Raw genomic sequence first — 13,423 nt, 5'->3', positions numbered from 1 at the left:
CTCTTTCCTTTCATTCATTCTTTCCAGCCATGTTTTCTGAGCACTCACTATGTGCCTTGCAGTGTGCTGGGTGTCAGCGGGACAGCGGTGAATGAGACAGTGCAGACCCCCACTGCCTATAGCTTTCACATTAGAGACTTATGGAAATGAACCACAGATAATTTTAGATCGTTATGAAGGCTGTGAGGAAAGTAAGACAGGGTCTTTAGAGTGATTCCTGAGAGAAGGGGCCACTGTAGTCAGGGTAGTCAGAGAGGACTTCTCGGAGGAGGGGACGTGTGAGCAGAGCCCCAAGCCGTGTAAAGGAGCCTCCATAAAGAACGAGGTTTAGCAGATGCTCTTTAGCACGGTGATCTCCCGTGGTGAGTCCTGGGTCTGAGATCAGGTTAGGCATGTGTACTTGTAACAGGTCCCTGGGAGCTTTGAGGCACAGCTAGGGTGGGCGAACTGGAGGCAGGTGGCTTCCTAATTTCAGGATAGTCTTGAAGGAAGCAGGAGTGTAATTCTCCCGCATTTCCATCACCACCACGGTCAAGTGTGAGTGCCACAATGGCGGCCTCCTGTCCTCTGATCATTCATGGTCTATCTTCTACTCTGCAGCAGAAATTCAAGGCAACAGGGATCTGTACTCTGTTCAGCATCTTAATATTTTTTTTTAAAAAACCCTTTCACATCTATTATTTCATTTGGTTCTCATAACAACCACAGGACAAAAGCATTTCTAGCATTCCTATTTTCTAGGCAAAGAAATCGAGGCTCAGAGAGTTGGGGTGACTTGCACAGGGTTGTTCAGCAGTAGGATGGTCAAGCTGGGACCTTAAGTTTTTCAGCTCCCTGCCTGAGACCCTGGCCACGGCCTCACTCCTGAGGCTGGATTTCATCTCAGTCTGGCAGGAGTAGGGTGGGGAGTGACTGGATGGGGCCAGGCTTCTGGGGCCTGCAGTGGCTCCCTGGGGCTTGGAGGGCTCCTCATGGCCTGGTTGGTCCTTGGACTCTGACCAGCTCTACCCACCTCCTTCCTCTTGCTGTAGGGGAGGAGAACCAGCCAGGCTGGCTATGCCCGGATGAGGACAAGAAGAGCAAAGCCCCGTTCTGGTGCCCGATCCTGGCCTGCTGCATCCCTGCCTTCTCCTCCCGGGCACTCAGCCTGCAGGTGAGTGGAGCGGATCTTGCTGAGCCGACCTCGAAGGTGGCTGCGGCTCCCCCTCGCCTGGGAGAACCAGAGTTTCCAGGGAGCGCCCACAGCAGGGAAGGCTCAGGTTCCAGCTGCGGCTTCTAAATTCTTACTGACAGACTTGGTCGAGCCTTTTTGTTGCTTCGGGAATTAGCTTTCCCACCAAAAAAATGGAGGCGAATGACCACTGTGGGTCAAGTGACTGGAAAATTCCATTATTTTGAGATAATAAACAGCAATGATCTCATCTGTTGATGGCATGGCTCCAGATCATACCGAAGCGGCTGTGCCAGCCCCTGTGGGTTGGGTGCTTTGTGGTCTGCCAGGTAGGAGCTGGCTTTGGTGCAGGGATTGCCCTCATTGTGGGATGCTCCCTGATGTGCCATCAGGCCTCCCGTGTATTGAGCACTTGCTGTACCCCCTGGTTCTTTCCTGCCATTCTCTTATTGTAATATCTGTAAGAACCTTGCGAGTAGATGTTTCTCTATCCATTTCACAGATAAGGAAACTAAGGCTAAGACAGGTGCTATGATTTTCCAAAAAGGACACAGCGAGTAAGAATTTGAACCTTGCCCTGCCTGATCACAACACCCAGGGTCTTAACCATGAGGATGTTCAGCCCCTACGGGTTACTTGGCCTTATACCCTGTCCTAGCTCGCCCTCCATCTGGAGCAACTACTGCCTCCCCTTTCCCAGGGAGATGAGGTCGTCTCAGCTGCAGGGATGGGAGCACCAGCTGGGGACCCAGGCTCAGCTTGGTGAGCCCCAAGAGACGTGCCGATTGGGCTGTAGACTGGGGATCTAAACAGCTGAAAGAACAAATCCTTGAGATGTGAGTTCATTTGTTCACTTGTCCATTCTGCATGTAATTTTTCGAGCACCTATTTTGTGTTAGACCCTGGGAATACAGTAGTGACTAAGACTTACAAGGTCCCAACCCTTATATAGCTTTGAATCCTAGCAGAGAGAGAGAGGCAAAAACCCAGCAAACCAAAGGAAATAGAAAAGAGTGAGGTGCATAACAAAGACATCGGGGCCACAATAGATACATGGGTGGGTTGAGGTTCAGAGATGGCCACTTGGAGGAGGTGGCATTTAAACTGAGACCTGAATGGCAAGAAGGATTCAGCCCAGGGATGGGAATGATATTCCCAGTAGACAAACCCACACAGAGGGTGCAGCAGGAACAGTGGCGGAAGCCAGGTAAGGCGGGAGGAGAGAGGGCGGGCCCCGAGGTCAGCTGATGGGTGAGCTGGACCACACCAGCCTTGCAGGCTGGGTCAGCTTTGGATTTCATTCTCAGAACAGTGAAAAGCCTTGGAAACAGATGTTTCCCAAGCTGGGGACTAGCACGATTTGATTTATAATTTGCATTTTTTGGATCCTTCTGGCTGGTGTGTGACAGTGAATTGCAGATAAGAATGGATACCGGGACTGGGCGTGGTGGCTCATGCCTGTAATCCCAGCACTTTGGGAGGCTAAGGTGGGAGGGTCACTTGAGTCCAGGGGTCTGAGACCAGCCTGGGCAACATAGTAAGACCCCCATCTCTACAAAATAAAAAATAAAATTAGCCAGGTGTGGTGGCGCGAGCCTATAGTCCTAGCAACTTGGGAGGCTGAGATGGGAGGATCGCTTGAGCCCAGGAGGTTGAGGCTGCAGTAAGCTGTGATTGCACCCCTGCACTCCAGCCTGGGGGACAGAGTGAGACCCTGTCTCAAATAAATAAGTAAATAATACAAAAGGAATGGATGTCGGCTGGGTGGGGTGGCTCATGTCTGTAATCCCAGCATTTTGGGAGGCCAAGGCAGGTGGATCACTTGAGGTCAGGAGTTCGAGACCAGCCTGGCAAACAAGGTGAAACCCTGTCTCTACCAAAAATACAAAAATTAGCTGAGCTTGGTGGTGCACACCTGTAGTCCCAGCTACTGGAGAGGCTGAGGTGGAAAAATCACTTGAACCTGGGAGGCAGAAGTTGCAGTGAACCGAAATCGTGCCACTGCATTCCAGCCTGGGTGACACAGTGAGCCCCTGTCTCAAAAAAAAAAAAAAAAAAGAATGGCTATAGAGGGAGCAGCTCAGAGCTCAGCTCAGGATCCTGCTGAGACGTGACAAGACTTGACGTGGGCGGAGGCCAGGGCTGTGACTGGAGTAAGGCATCCTTGCCTCGGGCACAAAATTCCAGCAGATGTCAAAAATCTCAATAATTAAAATAAATACGGTTTTAATGCAGTGCTTAAATGTAACCAAATCAGCAAATTTCTGCTTGTGGTTTGGTCACTCTTTTTGTCTCTTGATACACAAAGGGCCAGGATTAGGGTGAGGCGAGTGAGCCAGGGTTGTACAAGTGTAGGGTGAAGTTTTGTCTGTATTTAAACTTTTAAGTAATTATTCATTGTGGATTTTTTGCATTAATATTGATTTGCCTTACTCTGTCTCTCTCTATATATTTTTTGTGACTGCGTTTTTGGTGCCCTTTTAAATTTTGTACCCCAGCTAGGTGCCCTGTCTATCACCAGTGCCCCAGCCCTGGTGGAGGCCTTGGGCAAGGGAGGTGGGAACACGTTGGGCATATGTTGGGGTGGGACTGGCTTAACTGGTGATAGATGGGGTATGCCAGATTGGGGGTTACTTGTGGGCCCTGGGGCCTTGGGCTGGAGGCAGCGACCATGGAGTGGGGAGTAGCAGGGCCCACTGTGGCTGCGGCCAGCTTGGCCTTAGGGCATCCCTGCAGAAGGCTGGCCCTGGGTGACTTTTATGATGGGCATTGGATTCTCCTGTATCCCTTAGGGCCTTGGGTCTCTTGAGAGCACAGGATGCAGGCTGAGCCCTGACAGATCAGACCCCAGTGGTGGAGTCACAGACTGGCCACTGCCTCCAGGGCCTCCCCAAAAGAAACCCCCATCCAGGTGGGGAGCCTCTGCCACCTCAAACCTGGGGAACCAGGGCCCACGAACCTCCTCAGTGTGAGCTCTCAGGGCCCAGGAATAGGTAGGCCAGAAGCCTCAGTCCTGCTGGCCCCAGCTCACTGTCTCCTGAGGAGCGCCAGGGCTAGTGGAGGGCGGCAAGTGACTCTCTGTGGTAAGGGGCCTGTGGAGCTCCCAGAAGCCAGAGCAGAGCCTGTCTGACCACACTTGCTAGGCCTCAAATTGCCATCCCACTCTGCCCACACCCTACCCCACCCCCCGCCAGTCCAGACACATGTGCCCCATCAGCTGTGTGCTGGCAGCCTGATGAATTAGGGCCTTGGAGTTCCAAGGCCCTGTCCAATTACTGCAGAAACAGATGTGAGTGTGTGAACCGCTGCCCAGGCCCCCTTCCAGCACACCACGTTTCCAGGTGGTCCTGGGGCAGGGGTGACTCCAGCTCTGGCTGACCTCATGGCAACCAGTGGTCCAGACTATTTGTCTAGGGAGGGCTTGGGCTGGGCAGAGGGAGTTGCTGGCCACAGTGTAGACAGGGTCAGTACTCTTGTACCAGTGGACGAGGGTGTGTTGGGCTCTTTCCTTCAAGGGACCGGGGTGTTGGGGCGGGAGGCAGGAGTAGGTCTCTCGTCTGTGCTGACAGTGGCCGCTACCCACACTGGGCCACACCAAGGCCTTCTGACTCAAGGGAATCGGCCGGGGGCGTGAAAAAGCATCAGCAGGGGCCACCTGCCTTGGATTGAGTCCCAACAGTGTGACATCAGGAATGCTGCCTCAGCTCATGGTATCTTAAACTGGGGTGGTCACAGCACCTCCCTGACTGGGTCACCATGAGGATTAAAGGATACAATTTGGGTCAGGTGCTTAGCCAGTTGCATGGGGTGCGCTCAGTGCTCAAGAAATGGAAGCGAACACCTGAGGACACCTTGGTCCCCAGGAAGGAAAGGACACCGGAGTCTGTTCTGTGGCATTTCTGAAGGCCTGACTACTGGGGTGTTGAAAGTTCTTCTTGGAGCCCTGGCTCCATCCAAGGGGGAATATTCTCCCTGGAAGGGCAGCAGGTGGGCAGGAAGGGCTCAGCACAAACCCGTTTCCTTGACTGTCAGTCTCAGAGCCTGCCGGGGGACAGGGCTTTGGGGATGGGGCTGGGGGTGCTGCCTGCTCTGAGATGCTTTAAAACTCAAGCATCTTGGGAGCCCAGACCCACAGGGAGTCTGTGGCCAGGCTTGCTTAGGCCAAAGCACCAGCCCATTGGGCTGTGTCTTGACCTTCACCAACCTCAGCCAGAACTGCTGTTGGCCATGTACCCTGTCTTCTGCTCATCCGTGATAGCTCCGCCCTCATAGCCTTGCTGCGGTGATGAAATGAGCTAAGGTGTGTGAAGTGCTAGAATATCCCATGGGAGGCCCTTGGTAAGCCTTAGCAGCTGTGGGGTAACTGGGTACCTGGCCCTGGGCCGGGTACTTTACACTTTCCCTCTCCAGTCCCCACGGCCATCCTGAGAGATTTCAGGGTCTCTGCTCTGTAGGTGAGGACCTGATTTGTTCAGTACCATCCAGATGGTAACCACTGAGCTGGAGCTGGAGCCAGGTTGGCTGTACCTGAAGCTGCTTCCCTTCACAGCCTTGTGCTCCCCTCTTCTCTTCTGCATAGGGTACCTTGACTTCCCAGCTTCCTGGCATAGGCAAGACATTTAGGGCCAGGGCCTTGCCCATGAAGGAGCCATTTGAGTTTTTCCCACCATCTTCAACCTGGCTCTGTTGACTCAGCTGACATCAGGGCCCACTGGAGTTGCCATGGAAATGCCCGAGCAGGGGCTGCTGTGGCCTCCTTTCCACCAAGGGAGCAGAGAGAGAGCATCAGCCCAGCAGAAAGGGTGTGCACCCTCAGCTAGATGCAGCCACCAGGAAGCAGAGAAGACGGAGCCCGGAGGCCAGGCTTTGTGAAGCCCCCTGCTCTGAATGTGGGGACCCATGTTTTCAGCAGGCGGAACTGGGGTCCCAGAGTGCCGAGGCCTCTGGCGTGCAGCCAGGCTTCTGGGGTAAAATTCAACCAGAATAGAAAGAGACCTGAACCAGGAGTAGAAGGTTTGAATTCTAGCCCTGACTCTGCCACTAACATGCTGTGTGACCTTGAGCCAGGCACGCCTCCCTCTGACCTTTAAGTTGGCATCTGCTAAATGAGGAGGCTGGATGAGGTGACCTCTTAGGGTCCTCGCCCATGGCCATTAGAAATTTTGTTAGAATATTCTAACAATGGGTCCAGGGACGGCTGGGGCCTTCAGCACCAGCAGAGGGCAGCAGCTGCCTGGAAAAGGGCCCAGTGGTCGGCTGCATCCTCCCTCCAGCCAAGCGCTGTCTCCACTGTCTTCTCTTTCAATGTGGCCCATGAGTGGGTCAGGCCATTTCCTAGAATTGCTGTCCTGGCCAGAGAGAGGGACTGGCCAGGTCTAGCTCAGGAGACAGGCCTCAGAAAGAGGCCACCCAACATGGGGTCTGGGGCAGCTGATTCAGGGGGAGTAGGCGGAAGGTGGTTACTGGTGATAGCGGTGACAGGCTGAGCCCTGGTTTCTGTGCGTGGCCCTCACAAGCTGCCCAGCCCTGCCACTCACCTCCCTGTGGTCTAGGGCAGTCACCTGCCCTCTGTGACCCTCGTTTCTCCGTCTGTAGAATAAGGAGGGGTGGGCATTAGTGGCTTTCAAGAAACCGTATCTGGAAGCTGCTCAGTTTCAGAGACCCTGGGCTGATACAGAGCCTTCTGCAGGCCTCTTCTAGCCGGGAGGTTCTAGGAGAGGAAAAACAAGTGTGAGCGTGTAGGAACTGCCTGGAGAAGCAGGCACTTGTGAAGCATGTTGCTTTCCTGGTCCCCACTCACAGGGATTCTAATCCAGGGAGAGTTGGATGGGGCCCAGGAATCTGCCAAATATTGGCATCTGGGCACCTTGTCGATTAACCTCACATGTACCATTTCTGTCTCTGCAGCTTGGGGCCCTGGTCCACAGTCCTGTCAACTGTCCCCTGCTGGGCTTCTCAGCGGTCAGCACCTCCCTTCCACAGGGCTACCTCTGGGTGAGTCACCCCCCTGCCCAGCTGGGCATTCTGGCCTCAGGACGGGAGTAGGAAGAGCAGTACCTGGGAGGGGGTGCTGGAGACAGCAGCTGCCTGCCTCATCTCATGCAGCTTCATCCAGCAAGGTCTTCCTGGGAACCTCTGGTGCCAGGCACTGTATATGGAGTTGGGAGGTGCAACCTCATCTGGGGCAACAGAAAACCAGGGAGGTAATAAGAGAGTGTGCCTTTTGCAAATGGTGACAGGGCTGAGAAGGAAGTGAAAGGGGGAGCTGTGCAGAGGGCCTGGGTCTCAGGATCTTCGCCCCTGGAGTCAGGAGGCAGGGCTGGCTAGTGCCCTACTCATGCAGACATTCCAGCCCACCTTTCTATCCTTGGGCTTCCTGGCAAAGCCTCCCTTGATTCAAGTGAGGTACCCTCCACCATATTCCTTGTGCTGCAAATTGTGCGCTCTCATTGCTGCTCGCCGTCTGAGAGTGATTTGTTCCTCATCGTTTCCCCAGGATCTAGCACATGGTATATCCATCCATCCATCATCCATCCATCTATCCACCCACCTATCCATCTATCCATCTACCCACCCACCTACCTATCAATTTATCCATCCAACAAGAATATATATTTAATCCATCAATTTATTTATCTGTCCATCCACCCATCCACCCACCCATCCATTCATTCACCTATACAGCCTTCCATCTATCTGTCTATCATCTGTCCACCCATCCATCCATCCATCCATCTATCCATCCATCCAACAACAATATGTTGAGTATGTATCTATCATATGCTAGACACAGAGGTAAAACAATGGTCAACACAGAGAAGGGCATTTTAAAGGGATGGAGTAGATGTTTACTTTATATTGGTTGAAATGCACCCTGCAGAGGAGGAAATATAAAGCTGACTGAGTATTTAGCCCACCTTAGCTCCTTACCTGATTTCCTATGGGCCCTGAAGCTAACTTGTTGCCATGGCAGCTGGGGGTAAATGACCTTTGTGACCGCAGGAGCGTGTGGGCAGGAGAAGGGATGTGTCTCTTAAAGGATGGCGTCCTTGGGAAAGCAGGTCCTCCTCTGCTCCCTCTTGTGGTTCCCACCTGATGGCCTCTCTGGGTCTCTGCTCCCAGGTCGGGGGTGGACAGGAAGGTGCAGGGGGCCAGGTGGAAATCTTTTCCTTGAACCGGCCCTCGCCCCGCACCGTCAAGTCCTTCCCACTGGCAGCCCCTGTGCTCTGCATGGAGTACATCCCAGAATTGGAGGAGGAGGCGGAGAGCAGAGATGAGAGCCGGACAGCTGCTGACCCCTCGGCCACAGTGCATCCAACCATCTGCCTTGGGCTCCAGGATGGCAGGTGAGGGGCCCAGAAGGAGGGGTGAGAGCAGCCTCTGCAGGGCTGGGCACTGGGTGGGGGCTGTTCCTGTAGCTTTCCAGATCTGCCTGTTGCCTGCCAACATTCTCTGCCCCTGGTCTCCAGGAAGGTAGGCACCAGAGCTGCCCAGTGTGGCAGCCAAAGTGTTGGGAGCTGCCTGCAGTGCAGTTGCCTGGCTCCTCCCAGGCAGCATGGCTGATGGAGGTGGATGCTGGCTCTGCTGTCAGCCAGACCTGGGTTTGAATTTCAGCTCACCCACTTCCTTGCTCTGGGTCCTGGGCACTCATTTAACCTCTCTGAACCTCAGTTTCTCATCCGTAAAGTGGGGACCAGAATCCCCCCATGCAGGGCTGCCGTGAGAGCCCACCGAGACACAGCCACATGAGGCCTTCAGTTCACTTAGCTGTCATTGAATGTTCACCATATGTGGCCCCCATTCGCCTTGCTGGGCAGGGTGAGGGTTCCAGGGTATTTCCAGGTCAAGAGGTTACTACTGGCAGAGAGGGCTGCCCTCTGTAAGACATCTGGGGCTTTGTGAGTCAGCAAAACCCTGACTCAAAGCAAGGAGGCTCAGGGCAAGCTGTGGCCTGTGCAGGGTGGGTAGACCACCTCCCGTAGCGGAAAGGGAGAGGGATTGTTCATCCTGTGCACAGGGAGGTGAAGGTGAGGATCAGTGAAGATCTGAGGGGGGCCGTGCCCCGGGAAGTCTAGGGCCTGGCACTGCTGTGTCCTGTCCTCCCTGCGTCTCTGTGCACTCCACCCCTCCTAGAGAGAAGGAGATGAGATGAGAGCATGTTTCCTGAGCACCTACTGTGTGCTGCTCGGAGGTGAGCCTCATAGCCACTCCTCTGTAATGCGGAGGTCGTTCCCTCCCCTTTCCCACACAAGGAAACCGAGTAAGGAGCAAAAGCCAAGGTTACTGAAGTCAACTGGGAGCCACTCTAAGCTCCGCACAGTCCAGGCTTGGCCTACAGCCAAGGGCCCAGCCAGGGCCTGGACCTAGGAGGGGCCTTCCAGACCTTTCTTTTTACCCCCTAAAGAACCCACATGTTCATTAAATAATCTCCCTCCATTCTCCTGCTCCCCACCCCCACCCCAGAAACCACTAATCTACTTTCTGTCTCTATGGGTTTGTCTCCTCAGGACACTGTATAAATGGACTCACACACTATGTATGTTCCATGTAAATGGCTCATACTCCAAGTACATTTCACGTTAATGGACTCACACTACATATGTTTCAAGTGAATGACTCACGTGCTATGTACATTTCATGTGAATGGACTCACACTGTGCAAGTTTCATGTGAGTGACACACTGTACATTTCATGTGAATGACTCACACGCTATGTACATTTCATGTGATTGCCACACTATATACATTTCATGTGAATGACTCACATGCTATGTACATTTCATGTGAATGACACACACTGTGTACATTTCATGTGAATGACTCACGCGCTATGTACATTTCATGTGAATGACACACTGTACATTTCATGTGAATGACTCACTATGTACATTTCATGTGAATGACTTGCACGCTAGTACATTTCATGTGAATGGACTCACACTATGTATGTTTCATGTGATTGCCACACACTGTGTACATTTCATGTGAATGACACACACTGTGTATGTTTCATGTGAATGACTCACATGCTATGTACATTTCGTGTGAATGACTCATGCACTATGTACATTTCATGTGAATGGACTCACACTGCATGTTTCATGTGAGTGACACACTGTGCATTTCATGTGAATGACTCACACTATGTATATTTTATGTGAATGACTCACACTGGGTACATTTCATATGCATGGACTCACACTATGTATGCTTCATGTGATTGCCACATACTGTGTACATTTCATGTGAATGACTCACATGCTATGTACATTTCATGTGAATGACTCATGTGCTATGTACATTTCATGTGAATGACACACACTGTGTGCGTTTCATGTGAATGACTCACATACTATGTACATTTCATGTGAATGACTTGCACATTAGTACATTTCATGTGAATGGACTCATACTATGTATGTTTCGTGTGATTGTCACACACTATGTACATTTCATGTGAATGACTCACACGCTATGTACATTTCATGTGAATGACACACACTATGTACATTTCATGTGACTCACACACTATGTACGTTTCATGTGAATGACACTGTATGTTTCATGTGAATGACTCACACGCTATGTACATTTCATGTGAATGACTTGCATACTAGTATATTTCATGTGAATGGGCTCACACTATGTATGTTTCATGTGAATGACTCACACACTATGTACGTTTCATGTGAATGACACTATGTTTCATGTGAATGACTCACACGCTATGTACATTTCATGTGAATGACTTGCATACTAGTATATTTCATGTGAATGGGCTCACACTATGTATGTTTCATGTGAATGACTCACACGCTATGTATGTTTCATGTAAATGGACTCAGACGCTATGTGGCTTTTCCTGTCTGCTTCTCTTAGCATCACACCTACAGGATCCTTCTGTGTAGCATGTGTCAGTACTTTGTTCCTTTTATGGTGGTGAAGTAGGCATCGTTGCCCCATTTTACAGAGAGAACTGAGGCTTAGCAGTCCAGGGTCTGTCAGACTGGAAAGTGGCACGTCTGGATTCGAACTCAGGTCCATGTGACTCTGAAAATAGCTCTCTCAGCACCTTTACTGTGCTGCCTCTGGAGCCTCCCTGAGTCCTCTTCATGACAGAGGTCAGGGAGGGTACCATTCCAGAAAACCATGGAAAAGTGAGCTCCTGCATGGTGGAGCTATGGCCTGGCCACACAGCAGAAAGGCATGGCTTAGAGGGAGCAGCTCCCTGGGGCCCTCTCCCTAGGAGGGCATGGGGGCAGTGAGCGGGTGGGAGTGCTCAGTGTGTCACTCAGACTGCTCAGACTGCTTCTCCGACCTCTCTCTGCAGCATCCTGCTCTATGGCAGTGTGGACACTGGCACCCAGTGCCTGGCGACCTGCAGGAGCCCAGGTCTGCAGCCTGTGCTCTGCCTGCGACACAGCCCCTTCCACCTGCTCGCTGGCCTGCAGGATGGGACCCTTGCTGCCTACCCTCGGACCAGCGGTGAGGACTGGGGGAAATGGGGGAAGGGGGGCAGTTCTGGATGCCAGCTGGGTGCCAGATTCTCTACCAAGAGAGGATACAGGAGGCTGGGCAGGGATGAATTGGGAAATCTTAGTGCTGAGGGCATTTGGAGATCCCTGAGCCCCACTGGGGTTCAATGGGTGGCCCCTCCATACGTGAATACTTGCTGGAATAGGGTGCTCACTACCATGTGGGCAGTGAAACCTGCTGGCAGGAGACTCTCGCGGATAAGAGAGGTACTCGCAGGTCGGAGGGACCTGGCTTCCCGTGCAGGCTTTGCCCGATGACAGTTGTATCCCTTGCTGCATGGTCTCCCTTCTTTGGTGCCCGGGGCTCTTCATGAGAATAAGGGCAGCGCCCACTGCTCATGGGTCCTGGAGGGTTAGACAACTCCATTAGGGCAAAGCACAGGGCCAGGCCCAGGGCGCACTCAGTGGAGTCAAATATTTCCGTCTGGGTTGTTTTATTGAGTCATCCCTAGCACAGGTTACGATGTCAGGAGGGCAGGAGGGCCATGTTTGGGCTGCTGTGCTCCAGGGCAGGGGTAAAGTGCTTAATGCATGCACGTTATCTTAATTTTCATGCACCCCTTAAGAATTTCCTTTGCTTTACTGAGATGATGCTGACTGGGGACCGAACGCGCCTTCTCCCCAGCCATGTGGATTGCTGTGGTCCCCATCCCCTGGGCTTGTTCAGCCCCGATTTGATGAAGGGGACTGAGCGGAGAGTGTAGCCACCCCCAGTCCCCCGGAAGGGACAGAGGAGCCTGAAGGCCCATGGCGTCTCTTCTCCCCTGCCTTTTCCGCCAGCCAGGCTATGGTTGCTGCGTCATCACAGCCTGTTGCAGGGTAATAAACGGATATTTGTACTGAGCTAATTTTTTTTTTTTTTTTTTTTTTTTTGCCACTTGGCACTGTGTTGGTATTTTTAATTAGCTTTTGATAAGGCATTTATAGTTTTTAATTAAAGGGGGAAGAGGGAGGGAAAAAACCCTTCTCACCGTCAGACCGAGTGTGCGTGTGAATGTAAATACGGGCTCAGATCTGCAGAGACGCATGAGGAGTTCTAGAGGGACCACTCCCGACCGGCTCCCACGGAACACTGTGAGCCCGGCCTGTGCCGCCCTGGCACCCTGGTCCCCAGCTTGGGTCGCCTTTGGCCTATTCCCTCTTACTGCTCGATTCGCCAGTTTGGACACCTGGGTTGGAAGGAGGCGAGGCTGCCCTGACAAGGACCACAAATGGCAGATATGTAGAGTCGCGTATCCTAGAGGCTGGAACCCAGGGGTCCATGTTTGGATGGGTCATGTGCCCTCAGTAGGCACTAGGGAAGGGCCTTGCTCCCAGCTGCTTCAGGTGTTTCCTTGCCTATGGCTGCAGAACTTCAACTTCTGCGTGGTGTTCTCCCTGGCTGTGTGTCGGTGTGCAAATTTCCCTTTTTTATGAGGACACAGATAATATTGGATTAGGGACCTGTTCCTCTCTAGTATTAACTCATCTTAACTAATTACATCTGCAGTGACCTTACTTCCCAAGGAGGTCACATTCTGAGGTACTGGGTGCTGGGACCTTAACATACAGATGAGGGGCCACAGTTCACCCCAAAACAGGGGGCTTGGGGTCTACCCATTGGCTTCTAGCCTGGGGTTGGAGCCTGTTAGTTTGTCAGGACCAAAAGGGCCACTGGGGACCATTGAACCCCACGCCCTCATTTTCTGGATGGGAGCAGACTGTCCAGAGCCCCCTG

General features: G+C 52.5%; 1 protein-coding gene and 1 long non-coding RNA gene across 14 annotated transcripts in view; one reads left to right on the top strand and one right to left on the bottom strand.

Moving 5' to 3' along the window:
* Positions 1–13,423, top strand: part of LOC105483137 (Rho guanine nucleotide exchange factor 10 like) — a 180,456-nt gene that overhangs the window by 129,621 nt on the left and 37,412 nt on the right. For all 13 annotated transcript variants that reach the window (XM_071099483.1, XM_071099499.1, XM_071099497.1 and 10 more), the window contains 4 exons: positions 1,032–1,153; positions 7,079–7,165; positions 8,294–8,517; positions 11,502–11,656. In XM_071099483.1, coding sequence (XP_070955584.1) covers positions 1,032–1,153; positions 7,079–7,165; positions 8,294–8,517; positions 11,502–11,656 — 588 coding nt within the window. The remainder of the gene's footprint in view (positions 1–1,031; positions 1,154–7,078; positions 7,166–8,293; positions 8,518–11,501; positions 11,657–13,423) is intronic.
* On the bottom strand, positions 6,747–8,239 carry LOC139364166 (uncharacterized). The gene is made up of 3 exons (XR_011625483.1): positions 8,102–8,239; positions 7,229–7,350; positions 6,747–6,881 (listed from the first exon to the last, which is right to left on the bottom strand). It is a non-coding gene; the product is annotated as an uncharacterized lncRNA (long non-coding RNA).

This window comes from Macaca nemestrina, chromosome 1, assembly GCF_043159975.1.
Source record: "Macaca nemestrina isolate mMacNem1 chromosome 1, mMacNem.hap1, whole genome shotgun sequence".
In the NCBI taxonomy this organism is placed as follows: domain Eukaryota; kingdom Metazoa; phylum Chordata; class Mammalia; order Primates; family Cercopithecidae; genus Macaca; species Macaca nemestrina.
Note: the sequence above shows the minus strand (reverse complement) of the source record. Positions and strands in the feature narration are given on the sequence as shown.